Source organism: Emydura macquarii, unplaced genomic scaffold (assembly GCF_026122565.2).
Source record: "Emydura macquarii macquarii isolate MOO-44397 ecotype Brisbane River unplaced genomic scaffold, CSIRO-AGI_Emac_v2 contig_3345, whole genome shotgun sequence".
In the NCBI taxonomy this organism is placed as follows: domain Eukaryota; kingdom Metazoa; phylum Chordata; order Testudines; family Chelidae; genus Emydura; species Emydura macquarii.
Window position 1 is genome coordinate 7,735,285 of NW_027133482.1, and position 22,815 is coordinate 7,758,099.

The following is a 22,815-nucleotide window of genomic DNA, read 5'->3' on the forward strand; positions in this document are numbered from 1 at the left end:
GCTGGCAATGCCCCTCCTAATGCAGCCCAATATGCCATTAGCCCTCTTGGCAACCAGGACACTCTGCTGACTCATATCCAGCTTTTTATCCACTGTAACCCCCAGGTCCTTTTCTGCAGAACTGCTGCCTAGCTCGTCGGTCCCCAGTCTGTAGCTGTGCATGGGATTCTTCTGTCCTAAGTGCAGGATTCTGCACTTGTCCTTGTTGAACCTCATCAGATTTCTTTTGGCCCAATCCTCCAGTTTGTTTAGGTTCTTCTGTATCCTATCCTTATCTTCCAGGGTATCTACCACTCCCCCCACCTTAGTGTCATCCGCAAACTTGCTGAGGGTGCAATCTACCCCATCCTCCAGATCATTAATGAAGATGTTGAACAAAACCGGCCCCAGGACCGACCCCTGGGGCACTCCGCTTGTGACTGGCTGCCAGCTAGACATGGAGCCATTGATCACTACTCGTTGAGCCCTATGCTCTAGCCAGTTCTCTATCCATTTTATAGTCCATTCATCCAACCCATACTTCCTTAACTTGCTGATAAGAATACTGTGAGAGTCCACCTGTGATGCTTCTGGCCAAACCTCCCGACCCCCGTGCAGAGCAGAGGGTGCTGGGCAGAATCTGTGCTGGGGCCCCTGGATAGGCTGTTGTAGCCAGCGACGGCCGGGGCCCTGCTGCTACCTGCCCCGCTGTGTGCTCTTTGGGGCAGAGACCGGTCGGGCCGTCTCTGCCTAGCACGTCCCAGCAGGTCTTTCCACAACGACTGGGGGGGACTTAGCAGGGAGGGTGGCGGAAAGCCAGGTGGCTGGGTAGAGCCAGCAGCCCCATAGCTTCAGGGTGTGCTGCCCTCAGCTGGTGCTCACCCGCCCTGCAAAGCCTGCCTTATGGGGCCTTTGCACTTTGCCAACTGCTCTGATCTGGTGCAACCAGGAGGCAGGCAGGCCAGGTAGATGTGCCCGTTGGTCCGAGCCCGTGCAACGAGGAGGGAGATGCCCGGCTAGAAGGGCCCCCTGTCCCCGGAGTAGTCTGACACAGGAGGTTCTCTCTCTATATACCCTGTCTTGGCCTTTGGGCTCCTGCTCCCTGTTCTAGTGGCGACGGCTGACTGCAGGAAGGCCCAGGCACTGCGCTCCCCTCCCCTCAGTGGCTGCTTTATGCATGAAGGGAGCGGACTGACAGCCAAGAGAATCCTGGGATCGAATCCTGCCGTTTAGCCCAGCCAGCCAGGCCTCCATGAACACGACTGGCCTCTAGGAAGCAGACGCAGTGGGGTCCACTCTCGGGGGGGGATACCGAGAGAGCAGAGACGTGACATAGTGACACTTCTCGTGCCACCGAGGCCTGATAACCCCATCCCCCGCTCCCTAAACTCCCAGCGTGGGGAAGCCGGGTCCAGGCTCCGACTCTCCCCTCGCAGTTAGTGCTGAGCTCAGGAGGTGCTAGGGGTGCTGAGGGCAGCAGCCTGGGTGACCACGGGGCTAGCGCCGAAGGGAGAGAGCATCTGAGCAGAATGGCCGAGGGGGGGTGTGGATGGGCTATGCCTTGAGCCTGCGGCAGCTTCTGGTGGGTTCTTGTCTAGATTATGTAGTGACATTCTCCAAAACATGTTGGGGTCACTTGAGCCATGTGCAGGGGGGTGCATGCGTCGGGGAGTCCATGTGCGCACTGGAAGGTGGGGGGTGCACACATGGGAGGGTGTGTTCAAAGGGGGGTGTGCAGTGCTAGGGTGAGTGAGAGCAGTGCATGCATTGCAGGTGTGGGAGTGTGCATGCATCAGTGCCATGGGCTGTGTGCAGGCGTGGCTGGGGTCATGTGTGTGCAGGGGGATGTTCGTTGGGGGGCAGGCATGTGTGTGCTGGGGATGCTTAGCTCCTGCAGCAGGACAAGCTGTTGGAGGGGCTCGGCTTCGTCAGCGTTGCCCTTCCCCACGTCCCCAGAGAAGCAAGTGCCTGGACTCGGCTCATTGCTCAGTGAACTCCCCGGGGCTGGCCCCGGAGCAGCAAGGGGCACGCAGGCAGGGAAGGGGGTGAGGGAGCTGGCATGGTCAGAGACCTGCGCTTCTCTAGAGAGGCCATGGAGACGACACAGGTCCCTGCTGGCCTCGCAACCCATCAGCTGCGCCCTGTAAGGCGGCTCCTGGGGGAAGCACGTCAGGTGGCTCCTGTGCACCCTGTCCTCTAGGGACGCCACCCCAGTGCTTCGTGACTCATGGCAACGTCCTAGTGTAACCCCCAGGCCTGGTTGGAGGTCAGGCTGTCCAGGGACTGCTCAGCAGGATGGAGGTGTGCCAGCTGCAGGTGGAGGGCAGAGGGGAGTGGCAGGGAGAAGGGGGCAGAGAGATTCAGGGAAGGGGGTGGAGAGCTGTAGCAATGGGGGAGAGGAGAAGGGGTGGAGGGGGGCAGCGATGGGGGAGGGGAGAAGGGGCCGAAGGGGGCAGGGAAGGGAGAAGAGGCAGAGGGGGGCAGGGAAGGTGGGTGCTGAGTGACTGTGCCCGGCTCTGTTTTCTGCCATCTCTTCTGGGGTTTGAAGCAAAGGCAGACAGCAGCAGCCGTGCTCTGCCTGGCGTGGGAGGGCACCAAAGAAGGGAGCCGGAGAACTGGGCAGTGAGGCCAGGAGTCAGTCGCTCAGCCCTGCGGCCAGTCGCTGGGCTTTCCCCAGTACCCAGCTCTCCTCCCCGACACCCAGAGCCCTCCCCGGTTCGAGCTGGGCTGGGCGGAGATGGGCCGGTGAACGACCTCGCTGCCCACTGCCTTGCCCTGTCCTGGCTGTGTCCATGGGATCTGCAGTCGAGGTGCAGGAACTATGGGTTTGTGGCAGGATTATCTGAACCTGGTGCTGCCCCTGGCTTTCCTGGTGCTCACGGTGCTCCAACGGCTCCCCTGGGGGTGCAGTGCACACTGGCCAGGGCTCTGTGCAGCTTTGGTCATGGCTCGGCCCCCCTGAGCCCCATGCTGTGCCCTGCCGCTCTGCTTCCAGCCCTTCCTGGTGGTGTCTGTCCCCATCAGAACCATCACTCCGGCCACGTCCCCGGTGTGTCAGTTCTCAAAGCTCTTTACAGACCAACAAACCCTGGATAACTAACTAACCTCCCAGCCACGCCCATCGGTGTGCATTGGGACCTGAATGCCGGGGCCGAGCTCCCAGCCCACCCCGCTCTGCAGGGATCACTGCTTCTGAGGGTGGGTGGCCTTCTACCTGGAGCCCCATTGCCAGCTGGAGACTTGCATCTCCTCCCGCGGGATCATGGGGAGAATCTCAGGGGGTGCCTGGGTAGATGAAGGGTTGGGGGCAGGACGCCGGGGAGCCTCTCTCCCTTGTTCATGGTGTGCCAACCTGGGATCCCCCAAGGGCAAATTGACCTACTTGGAGTCCAGCCGTAGATGTGTTTGTCCCTGGGGAAGGGCCCTCTTTGGCTTCCCTACTCAGATCAGAGCCTGGGGCTCACCCAAGACCCCACCTGTAGAGGCTGGGCTGTGTCGGGGACAGTCACCCCCTTGCCTGGCCTGAGAGCCTATGGAGCAGAAACACCCACCCCCTATGCAGATCCCCAAGGGGGAGAACTCTCGGTACCTGGCTGGGCCCCTATGTAACAGGGCTGCTGTGGGATTAGCCCAGGCTGCCCTCTAGCCTTCCCTCCGATCCCCAAGGACTGGCCTCAGTCCCCTGCCCCCACTGGGCTCCCATTGGCACCCCAAAAAGACATTGCTGTGGGGCAGGTCATGGGCCCCTAACAGACACAGGGCTTCCCCCAGTCCTCACCTCCAGGTGGGCCTTCCTGCGGCTTGGCTCTATGCTGCTCTCCTCCTTGTCCATGGTGGATCAGCAACGGCCCCAGGCAGCTGCCTGCTGCTAAAGCCAGAGAGAAATAAGATTAATGACAGCCCTAATCAGCTCCTAATCCAGGCAGCCACAGAGAGGGGGCTGGTGCTCCGCTAAGGAGCAGCCCTCGGAGCACATCCAAAGCAGCTCCAACCCCCTGAGGCAGAGTCTGGAGATCCTGCCTGGGTGCTGGGGAACTGCAAACTCACATTAGCTTCCTGCCTGCAGTCACTGAATTGTCCTGAATTGCCCACCCGGTGTGTGATTGTAGGGGACACCGTGACACTGGTGTGTGATTGTAGGACACCTGACTTGCCCATACCTTGGATACTGTGTGCAGTTTTGGTTACCTCATCGGAAAATAAATTTATTAGAACTGGAGGAAGTACAGATCAGTACAACAAAAATGATTACGGGTAAGGAACAGCTTCTATACGAAGAGCAATTACAAAGATGGGCACTGTTCAGCTTACAAGAGAGACAACTAAGGGGGATAAGCTAGAGGTCTATAAAATCTTGACTGGTGTGGAGAAAGTGAATAGGGAAATATTGTTTACCCCTTCACATAACACAAGAACCAGGGGGCATGCAATGAAATTAAGAGGCAGGAAGTTTAAAACAAACAAAAGGAAGTATTTCTTCACACAATACACAGTTAACCTGTGGAACTCCTTGCCAGGGGATGTTGTGAAAACAAAAATATAATGGGGTTCACAAAAGAGCTAGGTAAGTTCACAGAGGATAGGTTCATCAGTGGCTATTAGCCAGGCTGGGGAGGGATGCAAAACTGTGCTCGGAGTGTCCATGAGCCTCTGCCTGCCAGAGTCTGGGAGTGGGCAACGGGAAGGCTCCCTCGATAACTGCCCTGCTCTGTTCACTCCCTGTGAAGCGCCTGGCAGCAGCTGCTCTAGGAAGACAGGACTCTGGGCTAGATGGACCATGGGTCTGCCCCAGTCTGGCCGTTCTGATGGGTGTCGCCGCATGTGTTATCCAAATAACAAATATCACAGGATCTTTTTCAGGGGATAAGGCAACAAGCCACGTTTATTGTGAATACAGAAATTTGGTAACTAGTATCAATAATGCAAATACCAAGGAAACAGGATCAGCACTGTAACAATAGCAATATTGTGCTTTACAAACACAGAGATTCTTGCTAATAAAGTATACTTACTTCATTGACATGTTTCAATTGATACTTTCATTCACACTCACACACCCTGACAGGGAGACAGACAAACATACATAGGGGGTCTCACAGATGTTAGTTACCAGCCTCATGCTCGGTGCTCGTGGTAGTCACTGGCCAGGTGACTGCAGCATGAGGGTGAGGAGCAAGGTTCTGCCGATGCGCACCGGTACTCCTGGCTGGTTGGTGATGTAGACCTGAACCTCCAGCCTTCATCTTTCTGTCCCATTTTATAGGGAGAAGACCCCATGTCAGTCTATGGGTTTTTGCTCTGTCATGCTGCATCTGCATTTGGTGTGATCCTCAATCACGCACGTTGTTGCAAGCCTGATCAGATTTTGTCCTTTGAAGTGGGCTGACTCCAAAGTTATCAGGGTGGGCTCCTCTTCGGCCAGTTGAGTGGTAAACGTTATGGTCTTCGCTCCCTTCTTCCTCCCTCAGATGTTTTAGGTGAGGCTGGTGTTTTCTTCATCGTGTTTGGACATCCCTTACTGAGACCAATTGTTCAATCACTCTCCCTGTCTACACCCTCCTCAACTGCTCAGCCATTCACACTCCAATCACTCAGTGCACACTCCTAGCTGAAGAACTCACATGTCTTTTGAAGCAAACACTGTTTCATTTTTGCCAGTGTCTTTCACAATCAGGTCGGTGTATGTAATTACATTGCACAGGGTGGCTTCTCCTACTTCCCATAGGGTTTGTACAAATATTCTGACAGTGGGTAAATGGACAGATATGCCGGTCAGTGGAGTGGTTCTACAGCCAGAACGGTCCAACGCACAGACAGACGAGTTGTTCTGCAGTCACCGGCTATGTTAAGAAGGCTGAGGTGAACGTTTCCAAGGGTAGTACAACACGAGCCAGCCGAGGTTTCAGCTTCTGATGAAAGGTGCCGTGTGCCAGGCTGAAGTGCCGCTGGGGCGGAAGGTGTTTGTGGCTCTGTTCGTTGGTGTATTTCATGACCACAGGATTGGGCCAACACAGGGACCCCTGGCAGCTGTGGGTCGCCATAGCTGGGGCTTTGGGGTATTTGAGAGACTCAGCACTGCAGGCAGCCAGACAGAGCCTCTGCTGTTGTGAGGCCCGGCAGTGCCTCCTCTTGCTGGTGACATGGACCCCCCAGTAACCATACTGGTACTGGTGCCCCTAACAAAGATGGCGAACTAGGGTCCCAGGGCTCTCCATGCCCCTAACAAAGATGGCGGGCCCAGGGGTCACAGGGCGCTCTATGCCCCTAACAAAGATGGCGGCAGCAGGTGACCGGCTCCGGTGCGGGCAGGGCGGAGGCTCCGGAGTCCTGGTTCTGTTTCCGGCCGGTCGGTCGGTCGGTCGCGGGGGCGCGGCGGGTTGTGGGGCGGTGTGGGGCCGGGCGGCTGTCCCTGGGCCGATGCCGAATGGGGGAGCCGGAGCGGGGTGTGTGTCTGGGGCGGGGCAGGGGGCTCTAAGGGGCCGGGCACGGGGGCCCCCTCCTGGGAGGGCTCTGCCCCCTTAGCGCAGGGCCGGGCCGGGCCGGCTGGAGGGAAAGCCGCAGAGGGCCCTGCGGGGCAGCCCGGGTTGGGGGCAGGGGTGTAGGGTGCGGGAAGAGTCTGTCCCGCCGCCCCAGGCTGGGCTGCCCCGAGCAGCGAGCGGTGCCGGGCGCGGGCCGGCGGCAGGGCTGGCCCCGGGCGGCCCGTGCTCGGGGCGGGACGTGTGTCCGGGTCCCGGCCCTGGCGCACTGGCTGACGGCGGCTGTCTTGCAGGGCCCGGCCCGCCGGGGCAGCCCCCCCCCCCCCCCCCCCCCGCCTGCTGGCCGCCGGTGGCAGTGGCCCCAGTTTAGCCCACCCCAGGGAGAGGTGCGTGTCTGCTGGCGTGGGGCGCGCCGAGGGTGGGGTGCACCCCTAAGGCCATGGGCCCAGCTGGGCCGGGGAAGGGGAGGACGCAGCAGGGCCCTGGGGAGGCGCTGAGGGACCCCGGCGGGGGGTGCTGGACACCCCAAGTCACTAGCTGTGCTTCCTTCCCCTAGGATCTCAACAACCTCATGGAGCAGCTGATCATGGAGAACCTGTACGGCGCCCGCACCAGTGCCATGCAGTGTAGAGCCGCGGGGATGGCGGGCCAAGGACTTGCAGGTGCGAGGGGTGGGGCAGAGGGGCCAGGGCCTTTCCTGGGTGTGCCTGTGGGAGCTGAAGCTCTTGGAAGCCGCATGTCCCGATTCTTCAGGCTGAGCCATCCCCAGCCCCGCCTGGCTCACCCCCTGCGGTGCAAACAGTCCATGGGCTTGTGGTGCGTGTGCGGCACTGCCGTGCCCAGGGCGGGGGGCCCTGGCATATACCGCTGCGGGCAGGCTGCCCCCTCCTCGCTCATTCTCACCCCGGCTGCCGTGACCCCTGTTTGATTGCTTGGCAAAGTGCTCAGGAAACCGAGAGACGTGCCAGTCCCGCAGCCCAGGAGATGGAAGCAACGAGGAAACCTGGCCAGGTTCAGAGCCCAGCCCCAGCCCGAGTGGGACCTTCTACGCTGCTCTTTTTAGCCTTGGAAGCCTGAGCCAATTGGCCTGGGCTCGACCTGTCTGTCTAGCTGATGGCTTGACCCTGCTGCCCGTCACCCTCGAGTCTGGGCACCTCCCAGGGCAGATTGCCAGCAGTACGGAAGGCCTGGGGGTCCATGGAGTCTCAGGCCCCTCCCTCTGAGGGGGAACCCAAGGGGATGAAGGCGTTTGGGGCATGTTGGTTTATTTCAGTTTTGCTTTGGGTTTTGGGGCAGGGTGGCCCCTTCCCTGATAACTGGAGGCTTGGGGAGCCGTGGGGACCACGGGGTGCCTCTGTTTGAGAAGGAAGTGAGGGGGTGCATCCAGAGCTCTGCTCCTTGGGCAGGCTAATGCACTGGGGCCCCTCTCTGGAGAGGGGCTGGGACCCAGGGTGGGGTGAGTTGCATCACGGGTGATGGGACCCCCAAGGCCTCGCTGCGTGAGGCTGACCGCCTGCTGTGCTCTCGCTGTGCAGACTCGGATGAAGAGTTTTGCTATTACTACGACAACAGTGGGGAGTACGACGAGGAGGAGGAGAAGTGGGATGATTCCAGCAAGGAGTGCGATGCGCAGGCTGAGGAGGACTCCGTCCCTGGTACCTTCTGTGATATCTGGAAATCCTTCCAGTGCAAGGACCCCTCGCCAGCTCCCCCGCCCCACAGCTCGCTGGGCTCTAAACTGCTGGACCTAAAACTGCCCCAGAGGCAGCAGGTGACGGCGGAGGTGAGGAGAGCCCCAGGGCCACCCTCATCACCCTCCATTCCCCTGGGCACCATCGCTTTCCTTCTGTTCTCTGTCCTCTCCCTGCCTCCCCCAGGTCTCTCTTAGAGATACAGCCAGGCTGCTTTGAAGGCGAGTGCGCCCTGTCCCTGTCAAAACACAGCCCACATGTCTGGATTTCTCTCGCTTCAGCTTCGAGCCCTTGGGTCTTGTCCTGCCTTTGTGTGCTCCTGCCATGTCTTCTTGGAAATCTCCACCCCCAGGATCCTGCTTGCTACCCCTCGGCCTGCCCACCCACGGCCACGCTCCCCTCTCAGCTCCGGCATGGCTCTAGGAGCACATGTCCAGCTGCCTGGCTGCTGTGTGTGGGGTGGGGGTTGTGCCCAGCTGGCGTGGTCACCCGCCCAGTTCTCTTCCCAGGAAGCAGAGAGGAACGCCAAGGAGCTGGTAGCTGAGGAGGAGCGAGTGAAAAAGAAAGCAGAGAAGAAGAGACTTAAGAAGAAGGTCAGTGCCCAGGGCAGTGCCCTCCATCCCTGCTGCCATCCCAGCCGCCTGGCACGTCTGTGTCTCCTCCAGGAGCTGGTGTGCGCCTCTCACCAGCAGTGCCAGTGGCCCAGACCCGCCACGCCGGCGAAGGCGCTGGCCTCTCCCCCGGCAATAGACGTGCTTCTCTCCTGCGGCCAGGAGCTGGGTTTGTTTGGACCCATCCCGAGTCTGAGCGAAATGGAGCTGACAGCAGTCAGCCTCTGCCATCCCAGCGAGGGGTCATGTGCCCTCTGCCGGCACTCCGATCCGGCTCTCCCTGCCTGCCTCATGACAGAGCAGGGCTGCTGCCTTCCAGCGGTGGGGTGGGGTGGGACCTTCCCCCCTTGTTCCCTGTCCAGCCAACCTGCCGTGCTGCGCAGCCTGACGGATCCTCTTGAGGGCAAACTGCTGTTCTGTCTGCTCCCCGGCTGCCCTGTGGTGTAAGCTCTCCGGCTCCATCTCTGTGTGAAGGGGCCATGTCGGGCTCAGTCCCCCCTTTTGCTCCTGGAGGAGATTGGCATAAAGCAGGTCCCTGGGAGGGGGTGGTGTCGGCTCAGTTGAATGGCGTCTGGTGCTGTCATTGAGCTTGGGATGCCTCTTGGACGGGGCCATGTTGGCGGGCCCCTCCGGTCCGTGTGGAACGGGGCATAGCCCAGGGAGCGCCAGACAGGCTGTACCGGTGCCCTCCCTTCCCGGGGGTCCTCTCACGCCCAGGCCCCTAGCTACAGGCTGCCTGCTTTCCGGGCTCTGCAGGAGAGCGCTGGCTCCCTTTGCCAGAGGCGGCTGGCTGGCTGCCCTGCTCCCACAGAACCTGCCCGCTCAGCTTTTTTGGGGGTGCTGCTGTGTGGCCTCGGCGGGTGAGCCGACTGTTCTACCAAATGCAGCGGCAGCGGCTAGGCAGCCTGCCCGGGGAGGGAGCAGGAGCAGAGCCCCTGGCTGGGAAGCACCATCACTCTGGAGCTCACAGTTTTCTCTATGGCTTCCAGAGGCAGAAAGACCGGAAGAGGCAAGAAAAGCTGGGACAAGAATCCAAGCTCAAGCCCGAGATGAGGTCGGTAAGTGGGGACCTGCTCTCCGGGCAGCCCGCCCTGCCCGGCTCTGGGCTAGGCAGAGCCACGTTTCTGCAGGGCAGCTCTTCCCTCGTTCCCGTGTGTCTGAGAAGAGGAGGCTGTGAAACCCCTGAGTGCCCTGTGGGCTCTGGCTGCTCCCCTCCAAGGGGAGTCTGGCGGCGGGACCAGGGGGCAGAGCCTGGTGTCCTGGGGAGGTGCCCATGCAGCGCCGATCTCACAGGCTGGCGCTCTTGTTGCAGAATGAGCCTTGTCTGAACGGTGACACGGAGGAGGAGGAGGAAGGTGTGGAAGGCGCCAGGACCTCATCGGGGAAGGGGCTTCTAGACTCCAGCCCCGCTCAGAGAGATCCCAGCGAGGACCCAGCTTCCAGGAGGGCGGAAGGAGCCAGGGCCCAGGGCAGGAATGCAGACGTGAACGCTGAGGAGGAGATGGAGGTTCGGTTCGGTTCGGGTGTGCTGGGCGGGGGGCCTGCTCTGCTGTTGTGCAGGGCCTGGCACTCACCCGGCCTGCCGAGCAGGAAATGGCCGTGCCATGGAAGGGGGTGAGCTGGCTCGGTGAGGCCTGGGAGCCAGGGACCAGGGCATCCGCTGCTTCTTGGCACGCAGCCCGCAGGGCGTGGCCCGGCACGGTGTTGGATTGGCGTCCTTGCCCACCCAGGCCCCTGACGCTTGTGTCCCCTCCCCAGGACGAGCTGGATTTGAGCAGCACCTTTGTCTCCAAAGCTCAGCGCAAGGTGGGTGCGAAGCCACTGCCGCCCAGGAAGGAGAAGGCGCCCAGGGCCGAGGACAAGGAGCCGGGCAGGAGGCCCCAGCAAGAGGTGAGCATCGGGTCCCTGGCAGACACCTTCCTTCGAGTGCTGGGGCGGGCGAACGTCCCTCCCCTGGCGCGTCTCAGCCCTGCGGGGAAGGAGGCAGCGTTCGGGCTGCCCCAGGGAGTCAGAGAGTGCCAGGTTCTGTGCCCTCCTGGGCTGGGGCACTGGTCCCCTGGGCGCAGGCTGCGCAGCTCTGCAGCAGTGGGGCGCAGTGGAGCAGGCTCCTGGGCCCGATCTGCATACGTGTTACCCACCCTGCCATGCCTGGCTCTCTCCAACCCCCCCAAATTCCCCCCCGCCCTGGTCCCGCCCTAACGCAGACTCTTCCAGGCTGGCCCAGAGCTGCTGAGCCCCACAGGACCAGCCTGCAGGCGACGGGCTGCAGACGCCCCAAAGCCCCTCAGCCGAGGGCGGGTAAGTGCCGGGAGCCTCGCGGGGCTCCAGTGAGTGCAAAGCAGCAGCTGGGGCCTGGCTGGGGCCTGGCTGGGGTCGGGGGGCGAGCTCTCAGGTTTGTCTAGTACGCCCATAGCCCTCCAGAGCGGTCCCCGTCTCTTCAGTGCCAGTTCTGGGCCAGCGAACCATCCCCAGAGTGAATGTGGGCAGCGAGCTGGGGCCAGCTCCCCTGGCTGGCGAGGGAGGAGCGGAGCCGGGAGGGCACGGCCTTTCTGCCTGGGGATCGATCAGGCTCAGGGAGCAGGCTGGCCTGGCAGCCCTGCAGCCGTACCACAGGCGCCGTGCTGCTGCCTCTCCTCCCGGCAGTGCGCCGTCGCTCGCCCCTGGCTGGCTGTCTGGGGGGCACCCCGCCGCCCTGGGCTGGGGCAGCCCCAGCCCTCAGCCTGTCACTTGGCTTCCCATGCAGGTGCCGAGGCCTGGGCAGGACGTGAGTGGGGTGGATCCCAGCGCAGTGCTAGCAGGTCAGTGTCCCCCGCCCCTCATGGCTCTGCCGTCCCACGCCGGGCAGACGGGGCTCTGGGGCCGCTGGGCCAGCAACGTGGCCACGGCTTCCCTGTGCCGAGCTGGCTCCACCCCGCCCTTCTCCCAGCTGCCCTGCCCTCCCCCTCACTACGGGGGGCCAGTTTGCTGCACCTCAGGGACAGGTTTTGTTGTGTGTACTCCCTCCACAGCTGTGCCGGGGCCCCTCACTCCTGACCTGCAGCCGCTGCTATCCCAGGCCTGTGCTCCCCCTCCACCAGCTCTGCTGGTGCCCCCCACTCCTGACTCCTAGCCCCCTGCTTTCCCAGCCCTGCCCCCCAGCTCTGCCAGTGTCCTTCAGTCTCGACCGGTGGCGCCCTGCTGTCCGGCAGCTGTGCCCCTCTGTGCCAGTCTGCAGCCCTGGCTGTCTCCGCTCTGGCCTGTCCCCTGCAGCTCTGCTGGTGCCCCTCACTCCTGACACGCAGCCCCTGCTATCCCGGCCCTGAGCAGGTACAGCCCCTCACAGGGCCCCGGCGTCGCTCTGGGCCGGCTTCCCCCAACGTGGGATACGCTCACCCCCCTTCCCTCCGCCCTGGGGGAAGCCAGATGCACCCACCTTTGGCTTTTCAGCCTCGTTTCCCCCTGTGAGCAAATGGCCCATTCCTCACTGCACCCCGCCGGTCCCTTGGGGAGCGACCCCGGGGGCCAGGCTGGAGGGGCACTGGGGGGAGAGGGGCAGCACAGAGCACCTGTCCTGGTGACCCTGTCTCCTCTTCCTCCCCCAGGCTATGGGAACGAGGCAGCCGAGCGGGGCTGCTTTCAGGAGGCCGTGCTCTTCTTTACGGAGGCCGTCAAGCTCAACCCCCGGGAGCACAGGTGCGAGTGCTGGGCCGGGCTTGGGGGGGGGGTGTTTCTCTCCAGGGCCAGGGGCACGGCTGCCAGCCCGCGCGGCTCCCTGCCAGCCCCGGCTCTGCGTCCCCAAGCTCTCGGCTGCCCTGCCCGACTCCCTCAGGTCCGGCACGGCCCGCCGGAGCCCCCGGCACCATGTTCGCACCGCAGCGCAGCGCACCGCAGCGCAGCGCAGCGCCGGGAGCTTTGGGGCTGGGCGGGAGTGGGCACCGTGCCTGGCGCAGGCTCCCTGACCGCACTGTCCCCGCAGGCTCTTCGGGAACCGCTCGTACTGCTATGAGAGGATGCGGCAGTACGGCAAAGCCCTGAGCGATGCCCACGTGGCCTTGAGCCTCCGGCCCGGCTGGCCCAAGGGCTTGTTCCGCAAGGGCAAGGCCCTCCTGGGGCTGCAGGTACCTGGAGGTGGGGTGGGAGCCGGCCTGGCCCCGCTGCTGGGAGGGAGGGGAGAGCCGCATGCAGCCATGGCAGTGGGGGAGGAGGCACAGCCTTGGGCGCCGGGTCCCCAGGTGCAGGTGGGATGGGGGGTGCCCAGTGCCAGGCGCAGTGGGAGGGAGGGCGGGCAAGGTGCTAGGCCCTGTGGGGAAGGGCCAGCCTGATTCTGGTAGTGCGAGGTGTGGGCTGGCAGCGGGTGACTGCCCGGCTCTCCCCAGCGCTACGCCGAGGCCAGAAGTACCTTCCTGCAGCTGCTGCAGCTGGACAGCTCCCACGCTGACGCAGCCGGCCAGCTGGAGGTCTGCCAGGTGCAGCTGATGCTGGTGAGTGTGTCCCTGCCACCTTGGGCCCCGCGCTGCCTCGGCAGGTGTGGGGTGGGCACCGCTCGGGATCGCTCTAGGGCCTGGCTGGTTGGCTCGGGCCCTGCAGGGGCAGAGAGCACATGAGGCAGGAACAATCTCTGCCAGCCGGGCGGGGGGGGGTGTCTGGGGGGCTCTGGCTGGGACAGACGGCGCTGCAGCCTCCAAGGTCTAGACTCTACATGCTCCAAGCCCCTGGTCCCCAGCCTGCCCCGAGGCAAAAGGCTCTGTGCTCTGACCCCAACCCCAGCGCAGGTCGGAGAGTGTGGGGCCAGGAGCCGGCTGCCGGCGGGGCTCCCGAGGGGGTCGGGCAACGCTGCCGAGCGCCTCTCCCTGTGATGAGGCCTGCAGCGCCGCCTCTGGCTGAGTGAGTGGGGGCACCAGGTGCCCCAGGACCATGGTGCTGGTCGGCAGGATGAGAGCCTGGCTCGCTCGATGCAGAGGCGAGGGGGCCTGGGCCACTGACGTGCTCTCCTCCCAGCAGGAGAACGGCGTCAGCAGCGTTGCCAGTGAGAGCAGCGTCCCGGCGGGGCTGTTGCTGGGAGCCCCGGAGCCCCAGCCAGCTGGGTCCGGTAAGGGCCCTGGGGCCATTGGGTGTGGGGCTCCGCGTCCCTGCTGGAGACCTGGCTTGGGGCCCGTCTTCCTCGGGGAACCAGTCAGAGTTGGAGAGCGAAGGCTGCAGGCTGGAGTGAGGGGTACCGGGGGGGGGCAGGGGTGAGGGGTGCCGGCCGATGGGGGGGAGGGGCAGCAGGGGGCTGCGGGTGGGGAGTGAGGGGCAGCCCCACGCCCGCAGTGCGTTCCCTTTGCCCAGTGTCCGATCGAGCGCCTCTGGCCAAGCTCCCTGTGCCCGCGGCTGGGCTGTGGCAGCGTGGGGCTGCCGGGCCTGGGGTCTATGCTCAGCCCTGCCTGTCTCCCCAGGCGAGCAGGCCAGGAGCTGGTCCCCCGGGAGCCGTGGCTGCAGCGAGGGGGACGAGGATGGGGAGTGGGGGTTTGTGACCATCACGAACTCGAGGAGCCGAGGGAAAGGCTCGGCCCAGCAGGAGCTCCGGGCCAGCGGCAGGCAGACCCCGGCTAGCAGCAGACACCCGGTGGCCACTCCGCATCAGGCCAGGTAATGGGGCGCCCGGCAGATGGGCTGCAGGGGAGGTGGGCTAGTGTCCCGGTGTGCGTCTCTGGCTATGTTGGGAAGAAATCCGGGCCTGGGGGCGGGGCAGGCTGGCGGACGCTGGGCCTGGGTGGGGAGCCCATGTTGACTGGCCAGCTCCGGCTGCCTGGGGGCAGCGGGTGTGCGTGCTGACCCGTGCTGTGGTGCCGTTGGCAGGGCGTGGTACGCTGTGTGGGTCGGGAACGTCACGCCCAGGATCACCCAGACGTTGCTGCGCAGCTGTTTTGAGGCGTGAGTGGTTCCCCCTCCACTCCCCTGGCTGGCTGGGGCAGGGCCCGAACCCTGCCCTGCGCTCTTGGCTTGCGTCTCCTGCCAGCCTGGCCTCCCCTGCTGGGGCTGCCTTGGCCCTGCTCCCTGCCCCTTGGCTCACCCCAGCCTTGCCTTGGCTAGCCCAGCCTTGGCTCACCCCAGCCTTGCCTTGGCTAGCATGCACCACATCCCCAGAGCTGTAGCAGGGCCGGGCCAGCCCAGTCCATGGCAGTGCTGCCTGCTGGGCCTGCCCCTTCCCAGCCCAGCTCCCTGCGGCTGGGAGCAGCCTGCCCTCCCTGGCCCACCCCTGTTACCCAAATAACAAATATTACAGGATCTTATTAGGGGATAAGGCAACAAGCCGCATTTATTGTGAACACAGAAACTTCTGTAGATAGTATCAAAGAAAAGAAAAGTATCAACACTGTAATAACATTAATATTGTGCTCTACTTAGTGAAATAGCATTAATAATAATGTAAACACTAGGAAAACAGTATTAACATTATATCAATACTACAAATTACAGAGACATGTTTCAATTGATGCTTTCATTCACATTCACACACACTGACAGACACACACAGATAGAGACAGACAAACATACACAGGGATCTTCCAGATGTCATAGTTACCAGCTTCTTGGTGCTCATGATAGTCACTGGCCAGGTGACTGCAGCATGAGGATGAGGAGCAAGGTTCTGCCGATGCGCATCGGTACTCCTGGCTGATGTGATGTTGTAGACCCGAACCTCCAGCCTTCATCTTCTTGTCCCATTTTATAGGGAAAGGACCCCATGTCAGTCTATGGGTTTTGCATTGTCATGCTGCAACTGCATTCTTGGTGTGATCCTCAATCACCCACATTGTTGCAAGCCTGATCAGATTTTGTCCTTTGAAATGGGCTGGCTCCAAAGTTATCAGGGTGGCTCCTCTTCGGCCATTTGATCATCTTTGCTTCTTTCTTCTTCCCTCAAGCGTTTTAGGTGAGGCTGGTGTTTTCTTCATGTCTGTTTCGATATCCCTTACTCAGACCAATTGTTCAATCACTCTTTTTGTCTACACCCAACTCAATTGCTCAGCCATTCACACTTCAGTCACTCAGGGCCAACTCCTAGCTGAAGAACTTACATATTATTTTTAGAGCAAACCTTATTTCATTTTTGACAGTGTCTTTCACAATTAGATAGACACATTACATTGCAGTGTGGCTTTTGTACTTAGAATAGGATTTTTACAAATATATTGGAAGCAGGTAAAATTAACAGATAAACTGGCCAGTGGACATAGCACAGACATTTACAAACAATCTTAAAATTATACAAAATGCAGACAGACTTGAATTAACATTTAAAAGGGTAGAACAGTAAGAGTCAGTTTGAGGTTTTAGCTTTTGATTCAGACTGATGTGCCTTTTGGTAGGAAGGGGGGGGTGTGTGTTTGTGGCTCTGTTCTTACATATATTTCAAAAACAAGATTTTGGCCAACACCCCCGGGCCCCTCCTTTGCCCCATCTCCCTGCCGCAGCCCCGCTCACTGGTGGTGCGCTGGCGTGTCCCGGGCTGTGGGGCCGAGCCGTCTCTCTGCCCGGCAGGTTTGGGCCCATCCACTCGGTGCGGATGCTCCCGGAGAAGTACTGCGCCTTCATCAACTACACCCGCAAGGAGGCGGCGGAGGCAGCCTACGCAGCCCTGCAGGTCAGGCCTGGGGGCAGCGGCCACGCCGGGGGGGAGGAGGGGGCAGAGGGCTTGGGGCTGGCAGGCCCCACTGATGTCAGCTGTCAATGGGCTCTGGTGGGCAGCAGGCTGGACCAATCAGGGCAGGCGCTCAGATCTCCCAGGGTGAAATGCTCTTCCACTGGCAGTCCTGGCCAGTAGCAGCCCTCCTGCCCCCTTGTCCTGCCTCTGGCTGGCTCGGGGTGCCCCAAAGGACCCAGGGCCCCGCAGGCTCTGTTGTCCCCTTGCCCCTGCCCTGATGCTCTGGACCGAGCGCCCCCGTCAGCGCATGCCTGGTGCCCGCTGCGGCTCACGTCGGGCCGGGCTGACTGCACGGGGCCTGCGCCAGCACCGCCTGGGCTCGTCTGTTCTTCCTGCTGCCCCCAGCCTGGGGCAGTGATGGGGGTCGCCCCCATACGCTCTCCCCAATCCTGGTCTGGCCGGGCTGCTTCCCCCTGTGGCGTGGTGCTCTCCCCCCAGAGCCCCTCGGCAGCGTGGCGAGCGCCCAGCCCCCGGGGGGGCCTGCACTGACCCCCCCTCTTCTTCCCAGGGCGCTGAAGTGGAAGGAACCAAGTTTGTGCTGCAGCTGAAGCATCCTGACCATGCAACCCCAGCCCCCGGCAGGGCTGCCCCCAGCAACGCCCAGCGGCCCGTGGTGAGGTGGGTGCTGCTGTCAGGGTTGGGAGCGCCAGGCCTGGCCACGGGGTGGGCAGGGGCCCTGCCTGGCAGTCTGGGTGCCCCCCGGTACTGCTGAGATGTGGAGCTGGGCAGCCAGATGTGAGGCTGTCCGAAGCTCCTGCCGGCACCCTGCGGAGGGGTCTGCCCAGCGCCCCTCCGTGTGCCCTGGCCCTGCCTGGCTCTGGCTCTGAGGAATCTGCTCACACGCAGATGCCCCAGTGGGGTTCTTGAGATGCCCCTTGGGTGCCACCACCAGGGGCACCCAGCCCAGCGTCTGCTGGGGGGGGGGCGGCGGCTCAGGGTTGTGTGTGTGGGGGTGGGCTGGGGAGGCCTGTGCGGGCTCTGGACCCTCTGTCTGTGCCCGCAGGGAGCCGGTGCGTGTGCCCCCCACCCTGGAGTGCCACTTCTGGAGGAACACGGGCTGCAGCTACGGGGCCGACTGCCGTTTCCGACACCTGCCCCACAGCAAGGGGCTGGACAAGAAGCTGACTCTGCAGTAGGGCCGTTGCCGGGGCCTGGAGGGAACTGGCTGCCCCCGGGCTGACAGCTGGGTCCTGCCTGGCCAGGCTGCCCCCGGGCACACGGGTGACTGGATGGCCACAGTGCTGGGCCTCCCTGAGGCCCCTCCAGACGCTGCCTGTCGCGTGCCCGTGACCCAACGCCGGCCTGCAGCCCTCGCCGCCCCGAGGTAGGGCTGGGCTCACTGCTGTGCTGCGGGTTCCCTTCCCCAGGAAGGAGCCATGCAGGTGGTTGAGCCCCCCATCCCTGCTTGGGGTGCAGTGGCCACCCAGGGCTGCCTCGGGGATTGCCCCAGAGCACGCTGGCTTGGAGGGAATCGCGGGGCCTCTCCGGGCAGGGAGAGCTGGAATTCAGGGCCCTGTCCGGGGCCAGTGGGGCAGCGTGCAGGGGCTGAGGGCCACGCCTTGGGGGCACTGGAGCCTGCTGCAGCCCCCTTTGCCTTAATATGGAGTGAGGCCCCTGGGACTCCAACTCCCAGCAGGCACTGGAGCCATGCTGTTGGGATGGGGAGTGGGGCATGCTGGGAGTTGTAGTCCCCCCCTCTCCCATGCTTCTCTTCCAGGGCTACGTCATACCAAAACTTGTCCCAGAGGCAGGCTCCTCCCTCAGCCACGCTGTCTGCCTGCGGAGCCCTGGCTGGGTTACGCTGACTGCGCCCCGAGGGCCTGCCCCTGCCGTGCTGTGGGGCCTGGCTGGATGGGGAGTGTGGTCCCCACACACACAGCCGCCCCCGGCTCCACTTACTCAGGCTTTTAATGGTGTCCCTTTGCTGTGTCTATCCTATGGACTCTGCCCCCGCCCCTTGCCAGCCCCCTGGCCTCAGTGCCAGGCGGGCCAGTCCCAGGTGTGCCCTCGCTGCCCTAGTGCTGTGATGCCCTTGGGGCTTCTATGGCAACCGAGCCCCCTGCCCCAGCCTAGCGCTGGCTCCATCCTTTGGCTCTGGCCTGGGGCCTGGCTGCCCGGCGTGCAGGGAGCTGGGGGCCTGCCCTGCTGCTCACAGAGCAGCTGGCTCCTCGGGGCAGGTGCTGGGCTGTGGGCGGCTGAGGGGCCTGCGGGAGACGATGTGAATTAGCCTCCCCTGGCCTGTGGCCTTGAGAGCGCCCAGGCAGTGCACTGGGCAGGTGGGCCTTGTTCCTGGGCTGTGGGGAGGGGAGCTGCTGCCCCCGTGGGGCTCCGCAGGCTGGCCTCTCCCTGGGCAGCCCCAGGCTTGCAGGGGCTGCGGCGCTTGGCTTCTTCGGGGATTTGTACCTGTCTGGGGATTTACAAACTGTTCTTAATAAAACTCATTGCAGAGCCCACCCTCTTCCGTCCCTCCCCCCTCTGGCTCCCCCCACCGTGGCCCCCAGGCCTCCTGCAGCGGGAGCGCCCCTGCCCCTCTGCCGGTGTGGGGAGGCGCCCTGGCACTGGGGGGTGGAGGGGTGCCAGCAGGTGGTGCTGCTCTCCATGGCATGCCCGGCAGAGCCACACCTGCTCCCGTGCCAGCTGATGCAGCCCGGCCTTGCTGTCTGCGTTGCTCTGCTCCCTGGGACTTTGTGCCCCAGGCCAGGGGCCTAACTCTGCCCGGCCCCCCTCCCTGCGCCTACAGCCCCCCGCTTCCCCCCACGCTGGAGCCCATAGAATCAGAGGGTGGGAAGGGACCTCAGGAGGTCATCTAGCCCAACCCCTGCTCACAGCAGGACCATGCTGCTCCCTGGCCTGCACCCCGGGCGGGCGCCCTGCTCCTGGCGGTGGGGCTGGCCTGGGTGCGTGTCTCAGGCCAGGGGCTTCCCTTGGTGGAATGAGTTTTGGGCTTCCAGCAGGGAGCGAGCACGGGGGGTCGTGGTGCCCCCCCCCCCCCCTCCCCGGGCCATGTTAAAGTGAGAAAGGACAAAAATAATAGCGGTGCCGCCCTGGGAGTCTCTCCGCACCCTCTGCACTCCCCCAAACACAGTGAGGGTTGGGCACAGTCCTGACCCTTGGCCTGGCCTGACACCACAGCTCCAGGGTGGAGCTGGGACTGTTTAACCCTTTTAGTGCCGCGTCTCCAGGTGCTGCCCACAGGGGGACGTGTTTGCCCCCCTGTCCCTCTCGTGAGGATGAGGTGGGTGTGGAACCCAAGAGTCCAGCTGGCCCATGCCCTCCCTGCTGCCACATTGCAGGCTCCATAGCTGGGGCCCCGTGACCTAGGAGCCTCCTTCCATCTCATGTGCCCTGGGCACTGGTGGGCATGGCCCTGGGCTTTGCCCCAGTCCTGTGGGGCAGGGTGGGGCAGGGTGTACCACCCCAGCCAGGGTTCCTGTCTCCCTGCTCTGCATAGGAGATGGAGCAGCTGCAGCATTGTCAGAGCTGCCGTAGCCGTGCTGGGCAAGGGGTCGCTGCTAGATGGACCTGCACTGATGGCCTGGATCACCCAGGCTGCACCGGGAGGCGTGGGCACCAAGTGGCTTGCCTGCCGCCCTGGGGTACAGGCATTCCCAGCCACTGCCACCCCCCAGGAGCAGAACCCACACAAAGGGCAAAGGGCAGCAGCCAGAGGGTCCCACTGGCTGTTTGGGGTGGGGGACAGGCCTACGGCCATAATCCTGAGCAAAACACTCTAGCCTGGCAGAAGCCAGGAGCAGCCCTGGGGCCACGGGCCCTGCAGACCTCAGGGAAGCTGTGCCCCTCCCCAGCGTCACTCCACGGCGGCAGAGGTGGTGCTGTCGGGCAGGCACCAACTCTCAGGCAGACAGGAATGGGGCAGAAGGTGTTGGGGGCAGGGGGGGAGAAAGGAAAACAGCTTCTCCCTAGGTGTGAGGAGCCTGTGGAACTCACTGCCACAGGCAGTTATGGGGTGAGGGACTGAGCAGCGGCGTGAGTGCGAGGGAGTCCTGAGTTGCATAAAGAAGTGAGTAACTGCCTGACCTGATGGGCCCTGGGGCCCTTTCCAGCTGAGCGAGGGGGCTGAGGGATGAAGTGACATCCAGCCAGGGCTGGTGCTGTGTGGCCCTGGGACAGTGCCTGCCCTTGGAGTAATACAGAGTGGGCTTGTTCTGCGGCGTTTTCTGCCCATGAAGGTCACCGATGTCATCGATTTGCCTCTCAGCTGTCCTTGTGATAAGCTAAGCAGCCTGAGCTCACTGCCAAGGGTTTTCTCCAGCTCTTGAATCACTTTTGTGGCCCTTTTCTGCACCTCTTCCCAGTTTTTCAACCTCCTTTTTAAAATGTGCCCCCCAGAGCTGGGCGCAGCGTTCTGGTATCACTCTCCTCAGGGCCGTATCAGAGAGAGAATCTCGCTGCTGCTCCGTACCCCTCTGCGTTTCCATCCAAGGATCCCTCCTTGCTCACCATTGCGCTGGGAGCTCCTGTTCAGCTTGTCTGGAATGACCCCTAGATCTTTTTCAGTCACTGCTTTCCAGCGGGCGGCCCCCCCTCCGTAGGTGTGCCTGCCTTACTGCTTTTTAGAGCTGTTTGGGCCCAGCTTACCAAGCACTCCCGGCCGTCCTGTCCTCATTTCCCACTCTGCCAACGTGTGGGTCACCTGCACCTTTGATCGCAGTGGTTTTGTATTTACTTCTACGTCATTATGAAAATGTTGAGGTCTCGGGCCTTATATGGGGTACGTGGTATTGCACTACATACTCCCCCATTCATTGATGATTCCCCATGGACAGCTGCTTTTAGCAATTTGTCAGTCAGTTCTTAAACCATTTAACCTATGCTCTGTTGATATTGGAGAGGGATCATTTTCCAGTCAATATTATGCACTGCTAAGCCAAATGCCTTACAGACGTCTAAATGTTACGTTTATGCAGTTACCTTTATCGACCAAATCTGTAATCTCATCAAAAATGAAATCAGGTTTATTTGACAAGACCTATTTTCCATAAAGCCACATTAGCTGGTCTTAATTACATGCCTGTCCTTTATTAATTAAATCCTATATCAGCTTTTCCATAATTTTGCCCGGGATTGATGTCAGGTTAACCAGCCTATTGTTACCTAGGTCATCCCATCTCTTCCTGCTTCTTTCCAAGTACAAAACAGAAATAGTTATTGAATACTTCTGCCTTTTCTGCAGCATTATAGCAATTTTATCATTTTCATCTAGTAGTGGGTCTCTACCGGTGCCAGGATTTCTTTAGCTCCAAGTCTGCTTTAAAAATGGATTGTCATCAGCCCTGCCGGCCATGGATTTTTCTCTGGTGTCTTTAGCTTCCCTGATCAATTATCTACAGTTTATCCATCAAAGTGAGATCCAAAATTTCCTCCTGTTGAACGCAATGCCTTTTGAGTTAGAAAGTTACCCAAAATCATCATTAGAGTTTCAAAAATTAACTACTGGCTGGATGAGACCTCCAGCATGTGTCCTCCAGTTTGAAATCTGCCATAATCCCCTAACTTTTTCCACACGCTAGACAGGTGTTCAAAGAGTAGCTCACCCTGTGTCTGGTTTGACTCGGTGGCCTGGACAGACCCACACACTGGCATCCCTGGGCTTTGGTAATCAGCACTGTGATCCCTGCATAGCCAAGATCCTGTACTTCAGGATCCATGCGTTACATGGGGAGTTAGACTGATGACCATTCTGTGGTTCTATGATTGTTAGCCAGACACTGGGCACCATTACCTGGAGTGGAGTTAGCGAGCCCCCGTTACCCTTTCTCTTTCCTGAATCGTTCCAATTGTGTGACACTTCCCACCCGATTTCAATACGGCCAGTTCTATCCGTGTTCTCATCAGTGACAACCTCCAGTTCCTCTTGCTTGTCACCCGGACTCTCAGCACTGGGGTAGAAACACCTGGCTTTGTTTTTAACACTGCCGGATTGGTTCGATTTGTGCCTGGTGCCTTGGGCTTGCTTTGTTCTGCATCTCTTGCTTAGCACCTTCCCCTTACCTCGTTAGTGCCACGTTTTTCCAGCTGCTATAGCTTCCCTGGACACCAGAATGTTAGCCTCCCCCACCTGTGAGACGCAGGCTGTCCCGTTGGTGCAGCCCCTCTCCCGCTGGATTGTGGAGGAGTCAAAAAAACCAAACCAAAACACTAGGTCAACAAAACCAAATCCTTCACCTTCGTACCAGCCCTGCAGCCAGCAGTTCACCCCCCGTATTTCCTGTCCTCTCCGGAGGATCTCCGAGGCGACCGTTTGGACTTGCCTTTGTGTCTGCTCCGATCCAAACTCCCAGTAGTCTGCTGTCATTCGTGCAACTGCCCATGAGGCTAGTGGGTGCGTTATCTCCCATGGAGACTCGCTGGCTGACTTCATCAGGCCGCTT

General features: G+C 61.5%; 1 protein-coding gene across 5 annotated transcripts; it reads left to right on the top strand.

The window, feature by feature from the left end:
• The first annotated feature begins 6,240 nt into the window (after window positions 1-6,240).
• Window positions 6,241-19,183, top strand: TTC31 (tetratricopeptide repeat domain 31). Of its 5 annotated transcripts, none has more exons than XM_067533511.1 (18): window positions 6,241-6,325; window positions 7,012-7,117; window positions 7,991-8,238; window positions 8,656-8,739; window positions 9,747-9,815; window positions 10,070-10,264; window positions 10,516-10,647; window positions 10,972-11,055; window positions 11,501-11,555; window positions 12,339-12,429; window positions 12,713-12,854; window positions 13,113-13,217; window positions 13,735-13,825; window positions 14,172-14,364; window positions 14,575-14,649; window positions 16,261-16,363; window positions 16,932-17,041; window positions 17,427-19,183. In XM_067533511.1, exons 2-18 carry the CDS (start codon window positions 7,027-7,029, stop codon window positions 17,557-17,559), a joined length of 2,001 nt encoding a protein of 666 aa, XP_067389612.1. In that variant the 5' UTR covers window positions 6,241-6,325; window positions 7,012-7,026; the 3' UTR covers window positions 17,560-19,183. The 5 variants fall into 5 exon arrangements, with proteins under 5 accessions (XP_067389612.1, XP_067389616.1, XP_067389615.1 ...); XM_067533513.1 differs by having other exon boundaries at window positions 6,256-6,265; XM_067533512.1 differs by lacking the exon at window positions 6,241-6,325 and adding an exon at window positions 6,413-6,422.
• The last annotated feature ends 3,632 nt before the right edge of the window (window positions 19,184-22,815 follow it).